This window comes from Hibiscus syriacus, unplaced genomic scaffold, assembly GCF_006381635.1.
Source record: "Hibiscus syriacus cultivar Baekdansim isolate YM2019G1 unplaced genomic scaffold, ASM638163v2 tig00010204_pilon, whole genome shotgun sequence".
Taxonomy (NCBI): Eukaryota; Viridiplantae; Streptophyta; class Magnoliopsida; order Malvales; family Malvaceae; genus Hibiscus; species Hibiscus syriacus.
Window position 1 is genome coordinate 815,902 of NW_024062209.1, and position 27,799 is coordinate 843,700.

The 27,799-nt window shown below is 33.3% G+C and overlaps 1 protein-coding gene across 2 annotated transcripts; it reads left to right on the top strand.

Moving 5' to 3' along the window:
- Nucleotides 1-24,236: 24,236 nt before the first annotated feature.
- LOC120203619 (protein cornichon homolog 4-like) lies at nt 24,237-27,418 on the top strand. 2 transcript variants are annotated; one of them, XM_039203859.1, is made up of 5 exons: nt 24,237-24,394; nt 24,828-25,009; nt 26,190-26,312; nt 26,398-26,463; nt 27,148-27,418. In XM_039203859.1, the coding sequence occupies exons 1-4, from the start codon at nt 24,323-24,325 to the stop codon at nt 26,432-26,434; spliced, it is 414 nt and encodes a 137-aa protein (XP_039059790.1). In that variant the 5' UTR covers nt 24,237-24,322; the 3' UTR covers nt 26,435-26,463; nt 27,148-27,418. The 2 variants fall into 2 exon arrangements, with proteins under 2 accessions (XP_039059790.1, XP_039059789.1); XM_039203858.1 differs by lacking the exon at nt 27,148-27,418 and having other exon boundaries at nt 26,398-26,650.
- Nucleotides 27,419-27,799: the final 381 nt, after the last annotated feature.

Sequence of the window (27,799 nt, forward strand, 5' to 3'; positions counted from 1 at the left end):
GAGAAGTGTTACATTTTCACGGATCATAAGAGTTTAAAGTATCTTCTGACCCAGAAGGAGCTTAATTTAAGACAGCGACGCTGGCTAGAGCTTCTAAAGGATTATGATTGCGTGATTGATTATCACCCTGGTAAAGCTAATATTGTAGCGGATGCTTTGAGTCGAAAGACGGTAACAGAGCTGAGATCTTTAATGGCCAGGATGAATTTATATGACGATGGCACTTTGTTAGCAGAATTACAAGTTAAGCCGACCTTGGTTGATGAGATCAAAGCTAAGCAGCCCCTTGATAGCTCCTTGCTTTCCATCTTTGAGCAAGTAGAGCAAGGGACAAGCTCAGATTACGCCCTTGATCAGGATGAAGTTTTATGCTTCAAAGGTCGGTATTGTGTGCCGGATGATGCTGAGTTGAGGCAGAATATCCTTACGGAGGCTCATAGTAGTCCATATGCTATGTACCCCGGTGGAGATAAGATATATCGGAATTTGAGAGAGAGGTATCATTGGGTCGGCATAAAGAAGGACATCTCGAATTTTGTGGCGAGGTGTTTGACTTGTCAGCAAGTTAAGGCGGAACATCAACATCCATCAGGTTTGTTACAACCTATCAAGATTCCTGAATGGAAATGTGAGCGTATTACTATGTATTTTGTTACTGGTTTACCTATGACTCCTTCGAAAAAGGACTCAATTTGGGTGATTGTTGACAGACTTACAAAGTCAGCTTACTTCATTCCTGTACGGGTAAATTATACGTTGGTCAAGTTGGCGAGGTTGTATATTTCAGAGATTGTTAGATTGCATGGTGTTCCGTTATCTATCATTTCAGATCTAGATCCGAGATTTACTTCGAGATTTTGGAAGCCGCTACATACGGCTTTGGGTACGAGATTGGATTATAGTACCTCCTTCCACCCACAAACTGATGGTCAATCTAAGAGACTAATTCAGATTCTGGAGGATATGTTACGGGGTTGTATAATTGATTTTCATGGTAGTTGGGAGAACTTTTTGCCTTTGGCAGAATTCGCTTATAATAACAGTTACCAGACCAGCATTTGTATGGCACCCTATGAAGCACTCTATGGGCGTAGGTGTCGCACCCCGATTTATTGGACTGAGTTACGTGATAGGAAGACTTTGGGACCTGAGTTAGTGCGGGAGACAGAGGACACGGTCATATTGATACGTGACCGTCTGAAAGAGGCATTTGATAGGCAGAAATCTTTTGCAGATCAGAGAAGGAAAGATATACAGTTTAAGGTTGGAGATCAGGTATTTTTAAAAGTTTCACCCTGGAAGAAAGTATTGAGATTTGGACGTAAGGGTAAACTGAGTCTGCGATTTATTGGGCCGTATCGTATTCTGAAGAAAGTAGGACATGTTGCTTATCAGCTCGAGTTGCCTTCTCATCTTAGTCGTATTCATGATGTTTTTCATGTGTCTATGTTAAGGCGATACCATCCAGATCCAAGTCACATCATTCAGGTTGAGGAAGTAGAGCTGAGTCCTGATTTATCATATGAGGAGGAGGCCATTAAAATCTTAAAAAGAGATGAGCGAGTTCTTCGGAATAGGCGTATTCCAATGGTCAAAGTTCAATGGAGTAACCGAGGCCTCTCAGAAGCTACTTGGGAGACATTGGAGTCAATGGAGGCTCAGTTTCCTCAACTGTTCTCATAAGGTAAATTTCGAGGACGAAATTTCTTGTAGAGGGGGAGAATTGTAACAACCCGAATATTTACAAAATAATATTTAATTGAAATTGGAGGTTAATTGTGAAAATTGGTAAATTGTTGGTGACTAAATTAAAATTTATGAGAGTTTATATGCCATTTTAGAAGTAAAGGAAATCCAGGGCCCAAGCCTTGAATTTACCCTAAAATTGTCGGCATCTTTGGGTAATTATAAGCGTGCATTTGGTTCTGATTTTCAGAACCAAAATGCTCCCAATTTTCCTTTCCCATACGCCGTTTCCAACTTCGATTTCGACGCCGTCCAAATTCTGATCGTCATTTTAAAACCACCGTTGTGTTCATCATCGAGCGTGGAACAAATCCTTCAATTTAATTGAAGCGAAACGCTGCCAAACGTCGGGAATTTACAGTTAAAGTCTTGACATTTTTGTTAGCTCTATCGCCGGGAAAATCTTAAATTCACCGCCGATCATTGATCCGTTTACGACACCTCCTGCACCATAGTGTTCCTTGTGTCGTTTCGAGTCTGCCGGTGTCAACCTTGTTCGCTGTCGACAATGGCGCGTGAGGAGGTGGAGCAGTCAAAGATTCGGCCAAGTTGAAATCGAGCTCTCCGCCGTTCAAAAATTTGAATCGATCTTTGTAAGTATCTCGAAATCGCTTAAAATAATTTTTAGAAATTTTCCGGAATTTTTAGACCCCCGGAGGAGGCCTCACGCGCCACACGCGCCGTCGCAGGGAGAGTGGAGGGCTGGAAACCGGTTTGACCGGTTTGATCTGTCTGAACCGGTTTGACCGGTCTGACCCGACCCGACTGACCCGACCCGACCGTTGACCGTTGACTTCCTTTGACCAAAACTTAAAATGGCTTTGACCGACCCTTAAACGACCGTAAATCTTTTCCGAGTATACCTATTCTGATAGTTTTCGACGTCCCGAATCCATTTCCGAAGTCCGTTTTGTCAAATTCGAACCCGAAGGCCTCCAGATTGACGGTCAAAGTGGTTGACTTTGACTTTGACCAAGAATCTAAATTTTCAAAAATTCATACTTTATGTTTTTCGACGTCCTGATTTCGATTCCGCAATCCGTTTGGCCAAATTCAGACTCAAAATACCCCAAAAAGATTGTCAAACCCGAAAAATGCTTATATACTTAAGAATTTTAACTTTGAACAATTAAGTAAGATTTGGGGCTGATTAATTATTATTGTTTAAAGGTACAAGAGACTCTCCGGATCGTTCGACAGCTTGACCCATCTCTTCTAGATCAGTTAAACCACGTATACCAGTATTCACCCGTTCGAAAATTGTAGCAGAGCGTGGTGAAACCAGCAATCAATAGATCTACTATCTGAATCCATTATCGAGATGTGTTCCTATTTACTACATAATGGTTTTATATGTTTTGAAATATGGTACATTGAAATCTATGGATTATTATTGTTGGTACACCGATTTGTTGTTGATGATTTATGGACTTTGATGACTGGTATATGGATATTGATTTTTGGATGGATTGAACTACAATTGTATAGCTCTGATCAAGCTAATAAACGGGCCTAATGTGACTCTTGAGGGCCCCAAGATGTTTCATTAGGTCGGCTTTCTTTTGTTGTGTGCTTAGGGTAAGCTATATGGACTTATTGACTTGGGCTTAAGGATACAAGCTTCATAGCCTATCCTTAAGTCGGCTTTCTTTTTGCTATGTGCATAAAGTAAGCTATATGGAAAATAATTTTGGGAACTACTGATGGTGTACCAGAAAAGGGTTTAAACTATAATTTTCAAAAGTTAAACTCTTTTACGAATTTGTGAAATTTATTGAACTATGATTTGTTTAATGTACCTATTGTGATTTTATGGTAATGTTGGGACACACTGAGCCTAGCTCACCTTTTGAAAATGTTTTCCCCCTTTCAGATACTGTTGGTTAGATACCTCGGTTCGAGCACTTGGAGGATCAACATATCTCTTGAAGTATATCTGATTGTAATATTTTAAATTTGCAAGTTGACTTTATTCTGGTGACATTGACCTATTTTAAAGTATTGGATTTTATAATGATGATACTTTTGCTATTACTATTCAATTTATCGTGGTTTTGATTTTTAAGATATGTTTTAAATTAATTTATTACTGATTGGTTTTATATTTAAAAGTTGAGTTTTAATAGTATAATTTATTATAATTTCATGTCATGAATAATGTGGTTTTACATTGATTGGATAACGGTTTTGGAAAATATCTTTGTGATCCACTAGACTTAGTCGAAATGCATAGGCCGGGTCTAGGGGGTTACAAAATCAAAGTTCTCGATGAAAACTTTATTCTAAACCAAGTAGATCAAATATGTACTTTATAATCACACTTCAATTCTTGTACTTTTCATTCTATTTCAATTTCATAGCCCAATGCAAACCAATGAGAATGCAAGGTATATGAGTCAGATGAGTATATACATATTACGCTTTTAGTGTCACATATAATGCACAAGTACTGTAGAACACAATATCAATGTTCTAATAATAAGGGATACATCGCACCAACATCACATCGTGTAGCCACTAGTATCACATCATTCCAAATAATGTATTCTGAATGCACATTAGCACCACCGTCACATAAGTAACGTCAGATGTGCTAAGTATTATTTAACTACTAGTAGCACCATTGTTACATAAGTAACGTCGGACGTCTAAATACTCCACCTCTGTGGTATGCCAATTATACCTAGACTCTCAATGTATTTACAATGTGCATTTTCATCAAAATCACATATCATTCATTTATCAAGATATCCTCAAATATCAACATATTCAAATATCACATAATAGTTCAATGGGCAGTTCATATCCAAATCATTCAAAAACCATTAAACAAGGTATTATGACAATATATCATAATACGATTCAAAATCCTTTTCTTTCAAAATAGTTCAGGTTGACTCATAGCAAGTCTTCCTCATAATATATTTATAATAGTATAGTAAAAATGCACTCACCTGGTAATGCGTCACTAGTAACCTTACTTAGCGATTCAAGGTTCACTCTAGAACTTTTTCTTTAGCTTTAAGCTTACTTTGATTTCGATTTTGACCACGATCTTCAAGTACATGATATAAAAATCACATACAATTTCAAAGTACATTTTAGTATCTTACTAACATGAACATAGGCGCACATTGCATAAAAGTTTCTAAAAATTCTTTTGATATTAATCGATACTAAATCCATTTCATATAATTCATGTCAACCTTAACACTTCAAAATACAACTTCAATCCTCATAATACTCATACCAATAAATAGCTCACATAATCATTTCAAAATCCACAATCTAACCATTCAAATGAATTCTTTTAGAATTCATCCCAACATATCCAATTTATTCACAATGGTCCCTTACCATTTAACTTCAAATTCAAGCATATAATAACATGGTCAAGCCATCTGACATTTTATTCAAGAATAATACATCAACTTCAATCAATTTTCACTTCATTTCTTTAATTTTCATATCTTGATAACTTGCACTACCCTTAAAGAATCATTATTTTGTATTAATATACACATTGGAATTTAATTTCATTTATTCCATTTAAAACTATATTTGAATATGAATCTTACCTTATAAAGAACTACTTCTAATTGGACTTGTACAATTTGTAGTGAATTTTCTAATCCAATTTCCAAAAATATGTTTTGAGCAGAATCGTTGCCTTGTTTTCTGACCTATCGTCGATCAAAAAATCATATATTTTAGTATACAGTTTGAAATCAATATTTGTTTCCTTTAAACAAAACTATATTGACATATGAACACATCGATATAAAAATAACCTTTTAATCAATTTTATAGAATTTTTGGTGATTTTTCAAACTTACTGCCAGCTTCAAAAATCTAAATAGTTTTCACTATTTTGCAACCTTAATTTCTTCACCATGGTCGAATGACATAGGTATTTTTAGCATGATTTTCACTATGATTCAAGCATTAATTCAAGCTTATACCGTCAGTTACATGTAATTCCAAACAATTCCATATCAATTTCAATTCAAACTTCCAATTTAAATATAAAACTTAAGTAGTCGAATTCAACATAAGCATTTCCAAGTGATTTCAATCATCCTACACGTATGAAATCATTCTCCAACATCAACTACATCATAATCCATCCTTAAAACATGAAAACCTAACATCCCCTTCATTCATCCAATTCAACAACTTAAGGTTTTAGGCATGAAAAACATGAACAAATGGTACCAAATGATACATAATTTTATATAGATTAATTCTCCATTTCATGCCTTAATCAAAAATCAAGTATTCAAGCTTAAAAATCAAAAGTAAAATTTTTCTTACCTTGGTATGGAGCACACGGCATAGAGAGAAAGATGAAAAAGGTATCTTGAAAATTCTTCATCTCTCTTTATTTAATAAATGAATTAAAAATTCATTTAATGCCTAATTACTAATTTACCCTTAAAATTTCATAATCCTTACCATTTTACCTTGAATTTCATGATAATTACTAAATTACCATGCTTTCATCATCCCTTACTTCATAAAGTCAATCATAAACAAATAATTTCTCATCTTCCAATTTTTTCCTTGCAATTTCCTAAAAATTACAATCTTGCCATTTTTCATCCAACGGTCCTAATTTAACATAGAAAATCAACTTAAATCCAATGGTCCATATTAAATCCTTCCAAATTCAGACATGAGAATGACATTATTGACCTTACCTTATTATCCTCCAAAATATCTCAAAAATCTGATTCGATCCGATTATCTAAAATTTTCCCTAACTTTATCGCTTTATAGCTTTTAATACAAAATCCGTACAAAAAAACTAAAACCCACGAAAACGTCATTCGTGGGGGCAAATTATTCATTTACGGGACCAGATTACATAACTTTTTTAAAATTACACTTTGGTCCCTAAATTTGTCCAAGTTTATACTTTAGCTACTAAACTTTAATTTTATTTATTTTAGTCACTAGCAAATTTTAGGGGGTATTACATGCACCATTTCAGCATGAAGGCTTAAACGTTGGGGACTGGCCACCCTCCCACCCATGCTAAAGGCAATCTCTAAAGCACATCAAATTCATTACTCTCGGGCAATGCATCATCCTCAATATAGTGATTCAACTCACACCTCACATTAGTTTTTCAATTTTTAGTCCTCTTAATATGAATTTATTTATCAACTTCCTCATTGCCACTTTCATTAGGATTATTAACTGCATTTCTCTTACCCAACAACCATCACAACTAGAAGAAGTAGAAATGAAATAATTCACATTGTCATGTTTATCTTGATACTCGAGAAGCAGTTCATACAACAATCCTCAACCCTTTCTATTTCAGCACGTGCATCATCACCATATATTTCATTGAAATAATAATCCACACACTCTAACTTATTTCGAGGGTCTAAAATTGTTGCAACTGCCAAAATTCCATTTATATTTAACCAATATTTGTTAAATTTCTCCATCATTTTTTAGCCATATCTCTAATAACTTGCTCATCATCACTATATTTCCTAGCTTTCAATGCTATTTTGATCTCACATACTTTCTGAAAAATAAGTTCGCAATAGAAAATTTTCTACCAGAGAACAATTAGTCACTTTGTGAAACTTTTTTCAATTTATGACAAATAATTTCAGCCAATTCCCAATAACGTTGAGTAAGAACCAGAAACTTAAATTTAGGATTTTGAGTCTTCAAATTAGCTAAGACAATTGTTGAAAACATTTTGATGTTTCGATATAACAAATTAAGTACAAATGAATTTTAAGATTTTACAAATGATTATTCGATTTAATTATTCGAATATAAAAAATATTACTCCAAGTTTTTTAAAGATCAATTTCAAATCCTTACTAAAGTGTAAAATTGTGCTTTATAATTAAAATATTTCTGAAACAATTTTCACAAAGTATTTCGAACCAAAACCGAGCCAAAAATCAAATTTATAAAGTGATGTACCGATGCACTACATTGATGCATCGATGCACACCCATTTCGAATGCATTTTGTGTACCGATGCACAAGTCATACATCGATGCACACTTGAATATTTTGAACATCGAATGCATTTTATGTGCCGATGCACATACCATGCATCGATGCACCCCAGGCTCATTTGAAACATCGAATGTAATTAGTGCACCGATGCACCCCTAGTGTACCGATGCACTAAGTCCTCCAACGGTCAAAATATTTGAATTTTACACAGTGTATTGATGCACCTTGGCTATGCATCGATGCACCATACGCTCTCAACTGTTTTATTAATTGTTTTCACACCATAACGGCTCTATTAACTCTACTAATGATCCCCAACGTTCAGAAGTGATCCAAGGAGTATTTAAACAAGCTTAGGAGCCATTGATCAACAACGATTAAGGAGAGAAGCTAGATAATCAAGGAGAAAGCCTTGAACTTATCGTTTGAGCATTTTCAAGCCTATTTTCATTCAATATTCATTTTGCTTTCAAGAACACCATTTGTGCTCTATTGCATTTATCTTTGAGTGTTCTTTCTTTGTTCTAGAATTTTGCAAATAACCTACCTTGTGAGGTTTTCTTGTAAGTTTGCGAAATTTGTGTATTTCTTTTTGAAAAAGAGTGTGCTCAAGAATTTGGGGTATAATTCTTAAGGGAGTTGTAAGGTTACTCTTTGTCCTGAAAAGAAAGAACAAATTATTGAATTTTTTGGAAAATCCTTAGTGTGGATAGCTAAGGTAGTGGACGTATATTTTGGTTGAGAAAGTCGAACCACTCTAAATCGCTGTGCAAATATTTTCCATTTTCTGCAAAAGCTTCAACCGAAATTTTTATTGCCAATTCACCCCCTCTTGGCTAAATCGTCGATCGATTAACTCAATAATTGGTATCAGAGCCTCACTCATTTGAGGTTTAACCACCTCTTGAGTTGATTCGGGAAGAGTTAAATCCTTAAAGATGGCGTCCACTTTAGTTCATTCTCCATGAAAGAATCCAGACCAATTGACGTACCTCATTACTTCAATGGAACAAATTATCGTCGTTGGAAGAGGTTTATGATGATATTTATCCAAGCACATTATATGGAAGCTTGGATGATAATCAATAAAGGATATTCTTCTCCTACGAAGAAGGCAAAAAAGTGGAGTGAGCAAGAACGGAAGCAAGCTCAACAAAACACAAAGGCTATGTACATGTTATGTTGTGAAATTGATCTAGAAGTCTATAAAGGAGTTTCTTCTTGTTCAAATGCCAAAGAGATGTGGGATAAGCTTGAGGAAATCTATAGAGATGAAAAGAAAAGCAAATTTCGGTGATGTCTCTATTAGCTCTAGAAGATCCAAAGGTATCTTTAAACTCAACTAAATTAAATTTACGTTCTTTTAATGAGTTATAAGATGCCTATGATGAATTATTTTTGAAGTTTGAGACCATGAACTCCAAATATAAGAATCTGATTTCTAAATTTATAGCTAAAAATGATCTTCTTTTGAAAACTAAAACAGACTTGGAAAATCAAAACGAAATGTTGAAAAATGAGTTAAAGCTTTCAAAGATAAAATCTAAAAACTTTAAAAAAGAAATTTTCAAATTAAACAAACTTCTTATAGAAACGAAAACGGATTTTGAAAATCAAAATGAAATCTTGAAGAAGGATTTAGAGCTTTCAAAAATAAAATATGAAAGTGTTGAAAAAGAAAATTTCGATTTGAAAGTTAAGCTTGAAAGTTTATCAAAAGAAAAAGAGTTCATTTTAAACAATTCATCTAGTTCAATAATGACAATATGCTCACATTGTCATTATCGTGGTCATAAGGAATATACTTATCCTTTAAAGAAAGGAAAACGTTTTAAAATTAGACAAGTATGGATTCCAAAAGGAACAAGGGGCATTGAAACTAACGTTCAAGGATCCAAAGCAATTTAGATATTAAAATCTACTTAAATGTCTCTTGTAGGGGTGTGGGAGCTATGATGATGAAAGAAGACATATTCAAATGCTCTAGCCACACTTGAAAAAGGAATGGGTAATCTCTAAACTTAATGTTATAACCTTAATTACTTGATTACTCATTTTGTATATGCATGCATGAGTTTCTAATTCTAAATAATTTTGTTTTATCTAATGTATGTTGAAAAATATTTTATGAAGAACATATTAATTTTTTTGGTAATGTTTTATAAACTTTAATTCATCATAATATTTTTTGGTCAAATTTTTTTAATGTAATTGATATCTCTCTATCAATTGATATCAATTTTTCAAGTACTTTGGTTTTACAAAGTTTTGACCTTAACTTTTTCTTAATGTTTATGCATAGAATTCAAATTTTTTAAAGATATAAAGTTTTAATGCATAACATTTTCAAAAACTTTATGCATATGAACTTAATCTCGATAATGGACATTGCATAATGTTTTATATGTGAATGGGTTAAAGCATAATCTATTGAGTATTAGTCAATTATGCGATAAGGGATACAATGTCATGTTTGAAACTAATGGTTGTAAAGTCATTGACATTGCATCTAATCGGATTATGCTTGTTTGTCATAGAATAGGGAACATATACATGGTGCATTTAGATTCCATCAATATGACTAATTTATGCCTAGTTGCAAAGGATGAGCATGATAGTTGGTTATGGCATAGGAGACTAGGACATACTAGCATGAGTGTTTTACAATGACTAATTCAAGGAGATTTAGGTCGAGGGCTGCCAAAACTAAAATTTGATAATGATAAAATCTGTGATGCATGTGCTAAAGGAACACATAGAAAAGCTTCCTTTAAGTCCATTAATGACGTATCCAATAGTAGAATATTAGAACTGATCCATATAGATCTTTTTATGCCAATTAGGACTGTTAGCTTGGGTGGAAAACAATATGCATTTGTCTTGGTAGATGACTATTCTAGATATACTTGGGTTATATTCTTAAGTACTAAAGATGAAGCATTAGATAAATTCATCACGTTTTCAAAAGTAATCCAAAACAAAAAAGGTTACTCCATAACTAGCGTTAGGAGTGATCATGGTACTAAATTTGAAAATTTTGGATTTACTGAGCTTTGTAATTCTAATAGTATTAGCCATAATTTTTCAACAACAAGAGCCCCTCAACAAAATGGAGTTGTAGAGAGGAAAAATCAAACTTTAGAAGAAATGGATATAACCATGCTTTGTGAAAACAATTTGCCAAAATATTTTTGGGCGGCAGCCACAAATACCATTTGTTATGTTATTAATCGAGTAATGATTAGGCCAATTTTGAAAAAAAAAACTCCATATGAACTTTTCAAAAAAAAACCGAACATTAGCTATTTTCATCCTTTTGGATGTAAGTGTTTTGTTTTAAACAACGATAAAGAAAATCTTGGCAAATTTGATGCTAAAAGTGATGAATGAATTTTTCTGGGTTATTCCTTAAATTATAAAGCATATCGAGTATTTAATAAATGAACTTTAGTTGTAGAAGAGTCTATACATGTTGTTTTCGATGATAACCCCTTTCTGAGGAAGGATTCTTGTGTGAATGATGATGTAGGTATTGTAAACACAAATGACGTTAGACATGGCGTTGGAGAACCATCATCAAAGGAAGAAGTGAAAGATGAAGAAACTCATGATGTTCTCGAGAATCCAACCATTGAAGAAAGGGAAGTCTCTTACCCAAGAGAATACAACTATGTCAATGATGGTGAGATTATAGGTGATCCATCCAAAGGGGTAACAACTCGATCTTCTCTTAGAAATTTATGTAATTATGTTGCATTTATTTCATGCATAGAGCCTAAGAATATCAAAGAAGCATTGGATGATGAAAATTGGACTATGGCTAAGCAAGAAGAATTAAATCAATTTAAGAGAAGTAAAGTATGGGCTTTAGTTGAAAGGCCTAGTAATAAATCTACTGTAGGTACTAGATGTGTATTTAGGAATAAGTTTGATGAAAGTGGTAATATAGTGAGGAACAAGGTTAGACTTGTTGCTCAAGGCTATACTCAAGAAGAGGGCATAGACTATGATGAAACATACGCTCTCGTAGCTAGGATAGAAGCAATTAGAATGTTATTAGCATTTGCATGTTTCAATGAATTAAAATTATATCAAATGGATGTTAAAAGTGCATTTCTAAATGGTTTTATAAAAGAAGAAGTGTATGTAGAACAACATCCAGGTTTTGAAGATTCAAAATTTCTGGATCATGTTTTTAAATTGACAAACGCACTTTATGGTTTAAAGTAAGCTCCTAGAGCTTGGTATGAAAGATTGCCAAATTGTTTAATTGAAAAGGTTTTTCAAAAGGGAAGGTTGACACTACATTGTTTTTTAAAGCATAAAGGTAAAGATTTATTAGTAGTACAAATTTATGTTGATGATATAATATTTGGTTCTACTAATGATGTTCTTTGCCAAGAATTTTCTAAGCTAATGCAGAGTGAATTCGAGATGAGCATGATGGGGGAGCTCTCATTTTTCTTGGGACTCAAAATCAAGCAAAGAAAAGATGGCATCTTCATCAATCAAGCTAAGTACGTCAAGGATATGCTCAAGAAGTTTGGACTGAAAAATGGGAAACCTCATGCCACTCCAATGAGCTCTTCTACAAAGCTTGACAAAGATGAATGAGGTAAATGTGTGGATGTTAAATTATATAGGTCAATGATTGGCTCTTTGCTTTATCTAACCGCAAGTAGATCGGACATTATGTTTAGTGTTTACTTATGTGCTAGATTTCAATCATGCCCTAAGGAATCACATTTACTAGCTGTTAAGAGAATCTTTAGATACCTTAAGGACACTCCTAGTTTAGGAATTTGGTATCCTAGAGACTCTAGCTTTAGTTCGCATGCCTTCTCTGATGCGGATTATGGAGGATACAAAATAGATAGGAAAAGCACCTCCGGTACTTGCCAATTTCTAGGAAATATGTTGATTTCATGGTTTTCAAAGAAACAAAATTGTGTTGAATTATCTACCACTGAAGCAGAATACATTTTAGCAGGTAGTTGTTGTGCACAAGTTTTATGGATGAAACAACAACTTTTAGATTATGGAATTGAAGTAGGTACCATACCTATCAAGTGTGACAATGCTTGTGCTATTTTGTCTCACTAAAAATCCCATCCAACACTCTAGAACTAAGCATATTGAAATTAGACATCATTTCATTAGAAATCATGTCGCTAAAGAAGATATAGTTCTAGAATATGTTGATACTTTGCATCAATTAGCGGATATTTTTACCAAACCTTTAGATAAAGAAAGATTTTGGACACTTAGGAGAGAATTAGGTTTAACTGGCCTATCTTCACTTAGTGTTTAAAATAATTTTAGCACTTTTAATTAGTTTTTGAAAATGCTTATAAATTTTTTTTTTATTTTTGCATTCTTTGCTATTAGTTAGGGAGTTTATGATTCTTAATGAAAATTAATTATATGTTCAAATAATGTTTAAGGATTTGATTTGATTGATTGAACATAGTTAATTTTCAACATATGAGTTGCCAATACCACTAGAGCTAATTAATTTAGCACTTTGAATATTTAAAACAGATTTTTGACAATTTATAGCATAATGCATCGAAACACTAGACAATGCATCGATGCATCCTTGAATGTGCATCGATGCATCCTTGAATGTGCATCGATGCACTCTGTTGTGCATCGATACACCCATCGGGTTTTTTGGTTTAAATGCTTGGTTTATTCCTTATTTCAAAACCCCAAACCTAAACACACTCACGTCGTACGCCCTTCTTTCTCACCCAAATCTCTTTATTGCTTAAAATCAACGATTTTAAGTCGGAATTCTCTTGCATTTTATCTCCAAATCCTACTATTATCATTAATCAAGTGCAAACAACATCTCATTCTCACAAAATCCAAATTTCAAGGTAATATTTCAAAAACCTTTGTTTTATTGATTTATAAACTTAGACTAGTTTTGATTAGTTCTAGGTTGAACTAAATATCTGTCATTGATTGTTTAGTGATTAGAAACTATTTTCTGCAACTAATTTCATCAAAAATACAAGATTTTTCAAAAATTTTCAAAATATAACAATTTTCTTATTTTTCAAAAATTGTTGTTTTAATTGATTTTTTTTTGTTCAATTATGTTGTTTTCATGAAAACTATACATATTATGATTTTAAAACATTATTTTCCAAATAGTTTTCAAAACTTTGCCCATTAGGATTCGATTTAGAGAACCTTGAAATATTGAGGACTCAATTGAGTTTTGGGATTGATTGAATTGCATACATGCGTTTCATATTTGCAGGTGACCTTAACCATTCCAATTCTTTAAACCATGTCTAATCCTAGAAATCCTAGGTCTTCATCGAGTCGTTCGAGTCAAAACTGACCTCCTATTCCACCACCCAATCCAAATCCAAACCCAAATGACCCAAATATGACTATTCTAAACTCCTGTTTTAATATACCTGGCCGTAAACAAGATTTCTACCGTAGGTACCATTCTTGTTTTGAGTCATATAAAATATGGGAAGAACGCATCCCTTCGATCCAAGCTATAGAAGATATAAATTTCCAATATCTTCATACTCTTAAATCCTGGAAGTTTGAAACACTTTTTCAACTCAAACTTATTGTTTATCATCAATTAGTATGCATGTTCTATTCCAATGCGGTATGTGTCCAAAACGAACGTCGATCCGAAACCATAGGAGTTCGTTCTTATCTTTTAGGTCAATTTGTTTTTATTGACTCTGACACTATCGCTACTCATTTTAGACTAGATAACTTAGGTTTATACAATGAAAAAGAGATTGTGGCATCACCTTATAAATCTAAAGATAATGTTAGTACCTTAAGAACTCATCATGATCAATTTCTACATTTGATGATCTCTTGGTGGTTTAGGCCATCTAGAGGTAGGTAATCCTCTCTTAGGAACATAGATATATGGTGGATACATTGTATACAACATAATAAGAAAATTAATCTGCCACAAATCATCTTTAGTGAGTTAGTAGAAATTATAAACATTGTTCCTTCCAAGAATATAGAAACCTTGGCTTACGCTTGTCTCCTTAGTAATTTGTTTATCAAACTCGATCTTAGGGTCACTCTTGATATTCCAATCCCTCTCCAAAACCAAATCAATCTCAATTCCTTAAAGAAAGTGGGATGGAAAAAGGATAAGGAAACTGGCCAATGGGTTTATCGATCCATTGAACAAACACCGGGAGTCAGTTCCTCACGAGCTCCACCTCTACCGGCACCGGCTGTGGATGATGATCTAGAGCTTCAACAGCTTATGCAAGATATTAACGACGTTGTACCTGACGATGATTCACCGGCACAACAAGAGGATCAAATGCCTCCATATTTTCAATCGTTTTTGGAGACATTTGATCTTAGGTTTGCATCTATTGAGTCCCATCTCACCGCTATGGGGGCTCAACAACGGGAGATAAATGAATGTTTAGATGCACTCACACTCGAGATACGAGAACGTTATCTTCCTCCTCCTCCCGATCCTCCTATGAAATAGACCTTGCCTTGCCCTGTTTTGTTTTTGCTTGGATTGAACATTTTGATGTTTTGGATTGTTTGAATTTGTTATGGATGATGGTTGTTTAAACTTGAATGTTTTGGATGATTGAACATAATATATATATATATATATATCTATTTGGTTTAGTTTAAATTTTCTTTTTGAGCTTAATATTTATTAGTTTTTGCATCATTTACATATTAGTTCCAATATGACCAATTTACCATTACACATTTGATTATGAATATTGATTTATGAAACTAATGGCTAACCTTTCTCTTGATTGTGATCTTGGCAACTTAAAGTTTAAAATCAATTGGCTAAATTATTAGAGTTTTGTTTTTGACCTAAACGACTTATAGAGTCTTTTTTATTTAACAAAAAGGGGGATAAAGATGTGTTATAGTAAGAGGAGTAATTTTCAAAATTGATTTCAAAAAAATTATTTTCAAAGAAAATCTAAAAATTACTCAAGTGTTTTGTTATTTCAAAAAGGGGGAGATTGTTGAAAACATTTTGATGTTTCCATATAACAAATTAAGTATAAATGAATTTTAAGATTTTACAAATGATTATTCAATTTAATTATTCGAATATCAAAAATATTACTACAAGTGTTTTAAAGATAAATTTCAAATCCTTACTAAAGTGTAAAATTGTGTTTTATACTTAAAATATTTTTGAAACAGTTTTCACAAAGTATTTCGAACCAAAATCGAGCCAAAAATCAAATTTATAAAGTGATGTACCGATGCACTACATTGATGCATCGATGCACACCCATTTCGAATGCATTTTGTGTACCGATGCACAAGCCATGCATCGATGCACTCTTGAATATTTTGGACATCGAATACAATTTATGTACCGATGCACAGACCACACATCGATGCACCCCAGGCTCATTTGAAATATCGAATGTAATTAGTGCACCTATGCACCCCTAGTGTACTGATGCACTAATTCCTCTAATGGCCGAAATATTTGAATTTTACACATAGTGTACCGATGCACCTTGGCTATGCATCGGTGCACCATACGCTTCCAACTGTTTTATTAATTGTTTTCACACCATAACGGCTCTATTGACTCCACTAATGATCCCCAACGTTCAGAAGTGATCCAAGGAGTATTTAAACAAGCTTAGGAGCCATTGATCAACAACGATTAAGGAGAGAAGCTAGAGAATCAAAGAGAAAGCCTTGAACTTATTGTTTGAGCATTTTCAAGCCTATTTTCATTCAATATTCATTTTTCTTTCAAGAACACCATTTTTGCTCTATTGTATTTATCTTTGAGTGTTCTTTCTTTGTTCTAGAATTTTGCAAACAATCTACCTTGTGAGGTTTTCTTGTAAGTTTGAGAAATTTGTGTATTTCTCTTTGAAAATGATTGTGCTCAAGAATTTGGGGTATAATTCTTAAGGGAGTTGTAAGGTTACTCTTTTTCCTGAAAAGAAAGAACAAATTAGTGAATTTGTTGGAAAATCCTTAGTGTGGATAGCTAAGGTAGTGGACGTAGACTTTGGTTGAGAAAGTCGAACCACTCTAAATCGCTGAGCAAATATTTTTCCATTTTCTGCAAAAGCTTCCACCGAAATTTTTATTGCCAATTCACCTCCTCTTGGCTAAATCATCGATCGATTAACTCAACAACATTTTTAAATGGGAAAGAAATTATAAGCATCAAATAATTGGAATTCCATCATGTTTTACATTCAAGTGACAATCTCTTAGAACAATCAATTTTTGAAGCTCTAGCCTTGTCCTCAAACTTTTGAACTCTATTAGGAGTTGCATCCCAAATGTAACAGAATTACGAATTCTTTAAATCCTAGAACAAATTACTTCTAAACCATCTTGAACAATCAAATTCAAAATATGTGCACTATAATGTACATGTAAAAATCACCACCCAATAAAATATTATCATGATCAAATTTCTCTTGTAACACATCAACCATAACATCATTTGTTGAACAATTATCTAGTACCACAATTGAGATTACAACAAAAACAAGTAGGAAGTCCTTCAAAAGTTTGCAAAAATAAATTAACAGAATATATATCTCAAGGTTTTGTTCCATAAATTTCAACGATCATTAATATAGTATGTTGTAACTGTTATATTACATTTCTTCTGATTCGAAGATGTCCACATGTCAGTAGTAATTGCCACTCTCCCCCTATGATCATCAAATAACTTCTTCAAATTTGTTTTCTCGTTTGAAAACATTTTCAATATATCATTTTTCAAAGTATTGTGTGAGATTATCTTAAAGCTTGGATTTAAGTTGTTGTCGAATTTCTAAAATCCAATGTGCTCAACAATAAATAATTGATACTCATGAAGAATGACTATATTGGCTAGCTCATTTCATGATACCTCTTGAGAAAACACATGATTTTCTAGCTTTATAGATGAGTCTTGTTCACGATTAATAGGCAAGAGTTTTTGGTGCAAATCAACTTGCATCACATGTTATTTAGAACACCTAAGTTCAAGATGATCTTTCAAATGTGGGGTTTCATTTTTGCTTTTGGTAGAGAACATGTGGCCACAATGAAGACACTTTAATCTTCTTTCCCCAATAACAACCATCATCTCAAAGTGATTACACACCGGAGAAGTAAGCTTTCTAGGTTGAAGAGGTGGTGGGTCTGATGGCGGATACATAGTTGCATTTTGTTGAGATGAATCTAAAAATTCTGTGTAGAAGGTACGAATTGAGCAGGCAGCTGAGTATTACTTGGAGTCAAAGTTGGCATTGAAATCTCAAGAGAAGAAGATTGAGAATATAAGGATTTGGAAGCATTGGAACTATTATTTGTATATCGTATCTCAATTTCTGAAGTGTCAAAACAAATCAATTTTCAATAATCAACAAACTAAAATATAACGTAAAACTTTTTATTATTGTACTATTATTTCTCACCCTCTTAAAAAAACAAGTAAAAACATTTAAACCATTTAAAAAAAACATAACAATAATTTAAAAAATAAAACCTAATGCTAACAAATGAACCAAAATTTCAAACAAAACATTGATCACGAATACAAGCAAAAAAAATCAATTAATTAAGAAATGAAGAAAATGAAATACAACTTTAAAAAATAAAAATCTAAAAAATGAAATGCAATCAAAAGAAATCTGAGACAAAATACAATTGTGATTTTGAGTTGAAAATAAAATATGAAAATAGCAAAATAAAAAACGAAATACACCATATTCATGAACTAAAAATTTATCATAAACAATAACAAAATTCAAAATACAAAATGAAAATTGAATATTTTACATACCTTGGTGAGATTATGAGCTGAAATGGAAGAAATGGAGAGAACACTAAAAATATGTTGAGAACGATTGAGATGTGAAAGCTGAAAAAAATCAAACACTACATAAGAAATTGTAGGAAAAAGAATAAAAAAATTAAACAATTTACATACCTCTTTGATTTAATTCCTATTTGAAATTGTAGGAGAAAGTTTGAGAGTAATAGAGAAATGACACTGAAATGAGAAAATGAAAAAACTATTTTTAGGGTTTAGCCTAAAAAAGTCTTTAAGGTAATTAATATTTTTTAAAATTAACATTATATTGATGGATGGATGGATGGATGGATGGATGGATGGAGTGGGTGGGTGGGTGACGGATCGGATGGTGGATTGAAAAAAATTCACCAGAATCCATCACCTGCTCCATCCACCACCCACTTCAAATGGATCAAACCCATGTTTCATTGAGTCTTCATCCATTTAATTAGGTATGGTGGGTTGGGTGGGCCACCATCCATGGGTAATTGCCAGCCCTACTAAAGAGGGGATTTAATCCCTGACAGAACTCAATAAAGCTTTCATGTTCAACAAAAGCAAAAGATAATTCATTCACAATAGGAATTTTAGCAAGCTTCTTCCTACAAAAATCTTGATTAAATTCCCACAATTTTGGAACACTAAATGTTTCATTGGTTCCTTCTTCATTTACTATGGTTTTAGTTTCAAAATTGATAACTTGAGAATTATCATGACTATAGTGAGCACAATGGAGAACGATTGAAGTTGGGATTTGGAAAAGCTTCCTCACAAAAATAAAATTAAATGGGCTTCTGGCTAAAAACGCCCAATTATTTTCGAATAATTTGAATAATTCTAAATCAATATTTTCATGATCTGTATCCAGTCCTGATATTTGATTTTTAATCAGATATCCCATTTGAATTATCCGGAAAAAGAAATTGGATTAGATATCCAGATTTTTGGATCGAATCATCATATAAATGGTTCAGATTATTCAGATCGGATATTTTTGTATACCCTACTTGGAGAAAACTACAAAACATATGAAGAAGTGTGCAGATCGCAATAGAAGGCATCTGTAATTTCAAGTTGGGGATTTGGTACTTTTCTAGCTGATGCCATATCAACTTATATTCTTACGAAAAAATATCGTTGATTGGTGTGCAAGTATGAAGGTTTGATCTCAATAGTGGCAAAAGTGGGAAATGCTTCTTAAAAAATTGACCCTACTGATTGGATGAAAGTTCACCCAATCATTCATGTGAGCAATTTGAAGTCGTTTCATGTCTACCCTAATGACGTCAATCGGAATCTGATAACCAAGGAATCAATTTGCGTGCACCAACCTTCACAGCGTTATGTTAATAAGATTCTTGTTGATAGAGTGGTTATGGTGTGCAAAAAGACAAGATGAGAATACCTAGTTAAATGGGGGAGGCCTATATCATGAAGAGCACAGCTGGAGAGAGAGCATGACCTCAAGGTGTTCAAAGAAAAAATTGAGAAGTTTAAAGTAGTGCAGTCGATGAGAGCGTAAAAAATTTAGGTGGAAGAGAATGTCATGGCCATCCCTTATATGGGGCCACAACCTGATAGGTACGTAAAGGCCAACCATGTATAGGGCCTATTGCATGGTAGAATAAGCATGTCCTCTTTTCAAGCATTTCTTTATTTTTAGGTAAGGAATGTAGGCAAGTTAGATTATCCCCAGTTCGAGCATTTTAACGTCTACACGTAGCTTTTCTCAAAAACATTACGTCTACACGTAGCATTTCTATTTTTTTCACATATATGTAGGGGTGGACTGTCGGTAGAGTTTGGATAGATCCATAAGTAAAAATATGAGTCTTGTGAACACCATTGAAGGTCGTCCCTATGGCCTAGTCGATGATTTGGGTACGTCTTCTCTAATCTGATGTTATTTCCATTAATAATACATTTTTTCCTTTAGGGGAGTCCGAAGTCGACCGTGTGTATCCGTTATACCCCATGATTTCAGTCCTCAACCTCAAAGGTCTCATTGTGGAGAATATTTAACTCGATGTGTGCTTATGTTTGATAACATATTTGAGACTAAGGTTGACTTGGCGGGGAAACATCCCTTTTCAAATACCGCACGGGTTAGCAACCGAACCAACTAGGCTAAGTCCGTGACATTAGGGGGAACAGAGAGGGCTGGAGGGATGGGATGATGGGCGGGAGTGGAGTTATTTATTTTTTTAAAAATATCTTTAAATATATAATTTATTTTTAATTGTTTTTTAAAAAATCTTCAAAATTATCAGAATACGACATGTGTCACTTAATGAAAAATTTTAATGGTCGTTACGGTCGGGGCACTTAAAGTTATAACGTTTGTAACGTTAGGCACCTCGATTGACCGAAAAATAGTTTAGGTACCTAAATGGGAAAAATGGTGTAGTTTGAGCATTTATTTTTATATTAAGCCTAAAAGTTTTTAAGATTGGACAAATTATCTCCTACACCTACCACCTTGCTTAACTGCTCATTTTCTCCTCTCATTCATTATTTAGTCCCATAACCCAATTACCACACCCATAAATTACACCCGAAAAGAGTAATGTTTTAGCCCAACAAATGATTTTAATCAGAGGTACCTATTGACTTTGCAGTAATTATTTAAAATTCGATTCCAGTCCCAAAACTTTATTACACCCAGTAAAATTTGATTTGATTTAGTTTAATCATAAAATTGTTAATAAATTAAGTTCAAACATATAAATATAGTGATACAAATAAATATATTATATCCGTTAATTATTTTAACCGAGTTTAATTCTTCATTTGTGAAAATGAAACATATTTAATGATAAATTATTTATATCTTCATATTAAATTTACAACGAGAGAATTAATTATTATTGGATGGATATTTTGATAAAAATAAAAAATAAAATAAAAATAATCTAACATAAAATTACTCAGAACTTTTATAATTCAAATTAACTCATTGTTGGAGCGAACAAGTTTGTCTCATCCATTGTTGGTGATTCACTCCTATTGATTTGGGAGGAGAGCTATGGTCAATGATAGTTTGTATGAGGAGATAAGTGAATGTAGAGGGAGATGAACAATGTAGTTCTGAAAGCTGAAACTATATAAGAGAGTCTAGTCCCCTCTCTTAATCGTGGCTGAGGATATTTATGGTGGTCTTAGTTAGCTGTCATGCATAGGGTAATTAACATTATTTGTAGGCCATTAAGTTAAATATATTTGGTTCTCGAATCTTAAATTTCGCTCTGATAAACCATGTGAGATTGCAAGAGATCTAATCATATGGATGTAACCATTCACGAAGTATGACTTCAGTTGAATCCAAACGTTTAGATACTATTTTTGGACTGTATCTCTTAAGGACATCTCCGAAGGTATAATATATTTTCCCTCATTGGTCAAGGGAATGTCATAAAGTGGTTGGATCTGAGACTTTTGGTAGAAATTTAATGATCATATCTTGATTTTGTTCAATAGCATAGGCATATCAACATTGTCATTTTCAAGATAGATGCAACTCATTTTTCTTTTTTAAAAGGATTCAATTGTCAAGCATAATCGTCTATGTTGGCAAAGGCATCTCAACATTGATGCTTAAATGGAGGAAATACCCTTGAGTGGGATGGTAAAGGATGCCTCAAAGGTAACTCACGATTCTTCAGTTAACTGGTAGAGGTATCTCGACTCTTTTGACTAGAGAGGAGGTAGTTCAACTTATTATGGGAAAGTCCAAACAATGAACAGAGGCATCTTCATGCTAATAAAGGGATAGGAGCATCTCAACACTTGTAAAAGCGTAGGATAATAACCTTAAGTGAGATGGTAAAGGATGCCTCAGAGGTAAGTCGCAGTTCTACAATTAACGGGGGATATATCTCTACTCTTTTGCAAGAGAATAGGCAATTCAATGTATTCTGAGGAAGTCCAAACAATGAGCAAATGCATCTTTATGCCAATAAAAGGGATAAAAGCATCCCATCACTTGTAGAAGGAGAGGATAATAATCTAAAAGATGTCTCCAGAGGTGTAAGCTCACTTGGAGGATAAAAACTATTATAGAGAACGACATTTCTCAAAGAGAATACCATTTCACATGGAGGATGACTCTTCTTCACTAAGGATAAAAAGGAGGATATCCACATCTCGACGTTGTGGAGGGTAGTAGAGGCTTCTCGACTCTTTTGTTCAGTTGTTAATAGTGGTGATCAAGTTATTATAGCAATAGATAGAGCGAGGGTTTCTTTTAGCACTTCAAAAACGAATTCAACAATCGAAAAACATAAAGTCAACACTCAACGGGTCAGGTCAATGGGTTGGGTTAAAGGTTAGGTTTGGATCGGGTCAAATCAATTTAACCACTGGATTGATTTGATCAGTTCGTTAAAAAACACTCCCCCACTTGCAGCGATAGACTGGGCGACCCTCCCAACCCAGTTTGCTTCATTCGCAAATACTAAGATTTTAACCTCTGATCTTGCTTAAGGGACCTAGTGCCTCATCCCACTAGACCAACTGGTTGTTGGTTGTAAGAAGAACGTGTTTTTAAATACTCTAACCCTAGGACAAATTATGCAATTAGTGTATCAAAAAAATCATGCAATTAGTCCCTACACTTCTAGAAATTCACAAATTAACTCTAAAATTTCATAAAATTTCAAATTAACCCTTAATCTTAAAGGCTTAAAATTTTAACCCTTGCATTGGGTGTAATAGCTACAATAGAAACAAAATGTAACATTATACATGATTTTGGAAAAAAAATAGTTAGGTGATCAAAAAAACAGTAAGAATAGATAGGTGACTAAATAGGTAGTTTACCCTTAAAATATAATATAATCATGGATGTGTTTATATATCAGGTAAAGTACACAAATGATCCCCCAATTATATGATGATTCTTTGTTGAGTCACTCGACTATTAAAAGTTACAAAAGGATCTCTCGGCTATAAGGCGCTACTTTGTTGAGTCTCTGACTATTCAAATTTACAAAATGGTTACCTGACTATTTATATATTTTAAACTTATCATTTTTTGTTAAAAACTAATAGTTATTTGAGTTGAACGTTAACATATTAATTGAGATATGATAAATTATGAATTCATAATCATTTGTGCAATATTTTATTGATTGACTCTCCGTTTATATTATATCGTCAAGCAAATGTTTGAAACGTTATGTCATCTAGCCAGTGCTTAAAAGCAACAGCGGTGCCAGTAGACATCATTAAAATATGATTGTATTATATTTCAACTAATAAATTAACGTCCAGCTCAAATAATCATTATTTTTTTAATAAAAGACTGAAGATATTGAAATATATTAATAATTTATTAACAATTTTATAACTTTTAATAATAAAATAATTAATAAATTAACGTACTATTGTCGGAATATCATTTATTTACTTTACCTTTATATATTTTTTTTATATATTTTACCCCGTATATAAGTACAATATTCATTACATTCTTTGTTTAGCATTGAGTTTTCATACTTTCAGGTCAGAAAACCCAACTTCCGAGGAATGCCATTCTTGGGCAACTATCCATCCATGGTAGCACAAGGATGAGAAAACTTGAATGAGGTACTTTACTTTAAGCTCTCAAATTTTAGACAACACTCATATTTGCTACGTTTGGTCGAATCTTTCTGTTGCTTCTCAGACAAATAAGACAACAACTTTCCTTATCGTCTGAGCTTTCATCCTTCTATCATCCAAGGGAAGATATAGCAAGGAGGACAGAGAAAGGGAGTCATGGTGGATATTTTCATATGGCTTATTTCTTTCTTCATCCTCATTGCCCTTGTTGTTCTCCTCATTTATCAGGTCAATTCCTTCCTAAACCCTAGAATATTTTTTTTCTGGGTCTGCTTGTATTTTTACTCTATGTCACTTCTTTTTGTTTGAATTTTAATTATGCTTTTCTGTTCAGCTTGGTGGGTGATGATTGTTTAGGTTTTATTTTGGTTGCATGAAAATCACCTAAATGCAAATTTTGGTGCTTCCTGATTAGAAAAGAAGAGAAGAAATAGCATTTTTGGAATGTTTTTATCTGGGGCTGTTAAATTTGTTGTAAAACTTGTGTGGTACTGATTTGGTGTTGCTATATTTTTGTAAATAGTCATCCCGCTGCACTTTGATTTGGAGAACCGTTTGGGGATTTCTTTTGGGTTTTAAAAGGATCTATGTTCATCTGTAGATCTTTTTGGGTATATAAGAACCGAGAATGAAATTTAACAGCTTGGTAATTTTGTTTCAGCTCACATGCTTGGCTGATTTAGAGTTTGATTACATCAACCCTTATGACTCTTCATCGCGGATAAACAAAGTCGTCTTGCCGGAATTCTTCCTGCAAGGCTTTTTATGTTTATTCTATCTATTAACAGGGCATTGGGTCATGTCACTTTTATGTACTCCATATTTATACTACAATGTGACACTGTAAGTTATTCTCTCATCTTATTCTACTTTTTCATCATTAGTGTAGACAAATTCAAATGATATTCACTAGTTTTAGTTCAAAGTTCATTTCAAATTGCACAACATCAGCTCCCTATATCCAATAGGATTTAAACCTGTCTCCTTTATAAATTCTGTTTAGTTCCAAGAGCATGTTTGATACTGTTAATCATCAAAGGATTCATTGCTTATTAACTTGTGCAAAGACATGCATCATTAGATACCTAATAACCTAACATAGGTAGTAATGGAACTTTTGTTTTATGCATTCAATTTGCTGACATATGAACCTCCCTCGGAGGGCATTACAGTTTAAATTAGCTTTATTTCTTCTGTAGCAGTATTGGCTATTTTTTTTTTACTTTTTTGTTGCAAAGTTATAGCTATTTGTTTGCTATAAATCTTGGAGGGTATTACAGTTAAAATTAGCTTTATTTCCTCTCTAGAAGTATTGGCTCTTTTTTCCTTTTTGTTGCAAAGTTATAGCTAATTGTTTGCTATATAAATCTTGGAGGGCATTACAGTTAAAATTAGCTTTATTTCCTCTCTAGCCGTATCGGCTCCTTTTTTTTCTTTTCTTTTCGTTGCAAAGTTATAGCTATTTGTTTGATATAAATGTTGGAGGGCGTTACAGTTAAAATTAGCTTTATTTCCTCTCTAGCAGTATCGGCTCTTTTTTGTTGTTGCAAAGTTATAGCTATTGTTTGCTATAAATCAAGTTGCATTTTATCACGTCGATTGTGGAAGATCTTCAAACCAGACTCATTGGAGAAAAAAAATGTAAACTGTTATTGAACTTTTGTCATATGCATTCAATTTGCCGGCATATGAACCTCCCTCAGAGGGTATTACAGTTTAAATTAGCTTTGTTTCTTCTCTAGCAGTATTGGCTCTTTTTTTCCTTTTTGTTGCAAAGTTATAGCTATTTGTTTGCTATAAATCTTGGAGGGCATTACAGTTAAAATTAGCTTTATTTCCTCTATTTGGGCAAAGTTATAGCTATTGTTTGCTATAAATCAAGTTGCATTTTATCACATTGATCGTGGATAGATCTTCAAAGCATACTCATTGGAGAGAAAAATATGTAAACTGTTATTGAAGTTGTTGAGGGTTCTAATTGTACATGCTTTCTTTTGTTTCCTGGACTTTCTCTTGTAATCAGTTACACATCGAAACAACACCTGGTTGATGTCACGGAGATATTTAACTTGCTTCAAAGAGAGAAGAATCAACGCTATTATAAACTTGCGTACCTTGTTGTTCTCCTATTTTTATCGTTATTCTGGTAAGTTTTATTAATACAAATACACAAAGTTGCTCCCTCTAATCATGTGCCTACTAACCTGAGAATTTTTTTATGTATTTGTTAGGATTATCTTCTCCTCATTAGAATACGAAGATGATTAAAAGGAGCCTAGCATTGTTCTTAATCTGAGGTATTTGTCGCTCTAAATTGTCGCCGTACATCAGCTGTTCACATTTTTTGTTTTTGAAAAGCTTCTTCTGTTGTAATTTGCAACTGATATAACCATAATTTCCAAGGTTGTAGAATTGTGAGAATTTCAGGTGTGATTTCAGATAAATATATATTTGCAGGCATCTGGTGTTTTTTTTTTTTAGCCTTTTCAATTTCTAATTTAGTAATTTTAGTGCATCAAATATTATCGTGTGTAGGGGTGTTTGAGTGTTTATTGTCAAATTATTAAGTCTTTCGAACAAATATTACCTTGTAATCTTTCTAGACTAATAAAAATAAAATAATAGTTTCTACTTTTACCACGAGGGTGAGATGCAAAAATATGAATTAACTCTACCGTGTAATTAACCCATCCATGGTCGTTCACTATCATTCTCGCTTAACCACTCTCTCCATCCATTATTGACCTTAGCAATGAAGTCTTCAATTCTTTGGTGTAAATCATCACCATATTCTTCTTCTGCATCATAACAACTGTGGTCATCGTCGTTTTCATGATCATCTTCTTCATAATAGTCATCTGAAACACCTGTATCATCTCTGTAGACATCAACAATATCACTACACTGTTCAACTGTGGTCATCTTCGTTTTCATGATCATCTTCATAATAGTCATCTGAAACACCTGTATCATCTCTGTAGACATCAACAATATGACTACACTGTTCAGTGTCATCGAAGGAAGCTCCCACTACAGATCCTGAGCAGAGTACATGGAATTCATCTATGGATTGTTTATGGCTCACAACGATAACAGAAACTATTATGGCGTTGAACAACACGAAGCGTGAAAGCGGATTGTACGAGAACTCAAAATTGCAGGTTGATAAAGGTTTCAGGGTGACAACACAGAACTAAAGCTGAACAAAAGAGCTTCATTCAAGCGTGTACTAAACAGGAGATAATATGTTTATTCTTGATTCTCCCATTTGGCTGGAGGGTTGCATTATATTGAACTTTTGAGTGGGTTAAGGATAAAAATATAATGATTTTGAAAGACCTTTCTTTTTTCAATTAATGAAGACTTTGAAGCATAAGATGGGATTATTATATCGCCGAAGTTACTTTGCAAGTTTCTTTTGTTAAGACTTGTTACCTGGTAAAAACACTCTGAAACCTCCCAAAATGAAAAAGGATAGATTTGATTTCTTGTAAGGCCAGCATTGAGGTTGATTTTCATAATTGGAAAAAGAAAAATCTTCGTATTTAAAATGGCATAATCGCATAATTCAAGCAATTTCAGTGGTTTGCTAAAGATTTAAGTGATCAAGAGATTGTTGTTTACTCTTGAGGT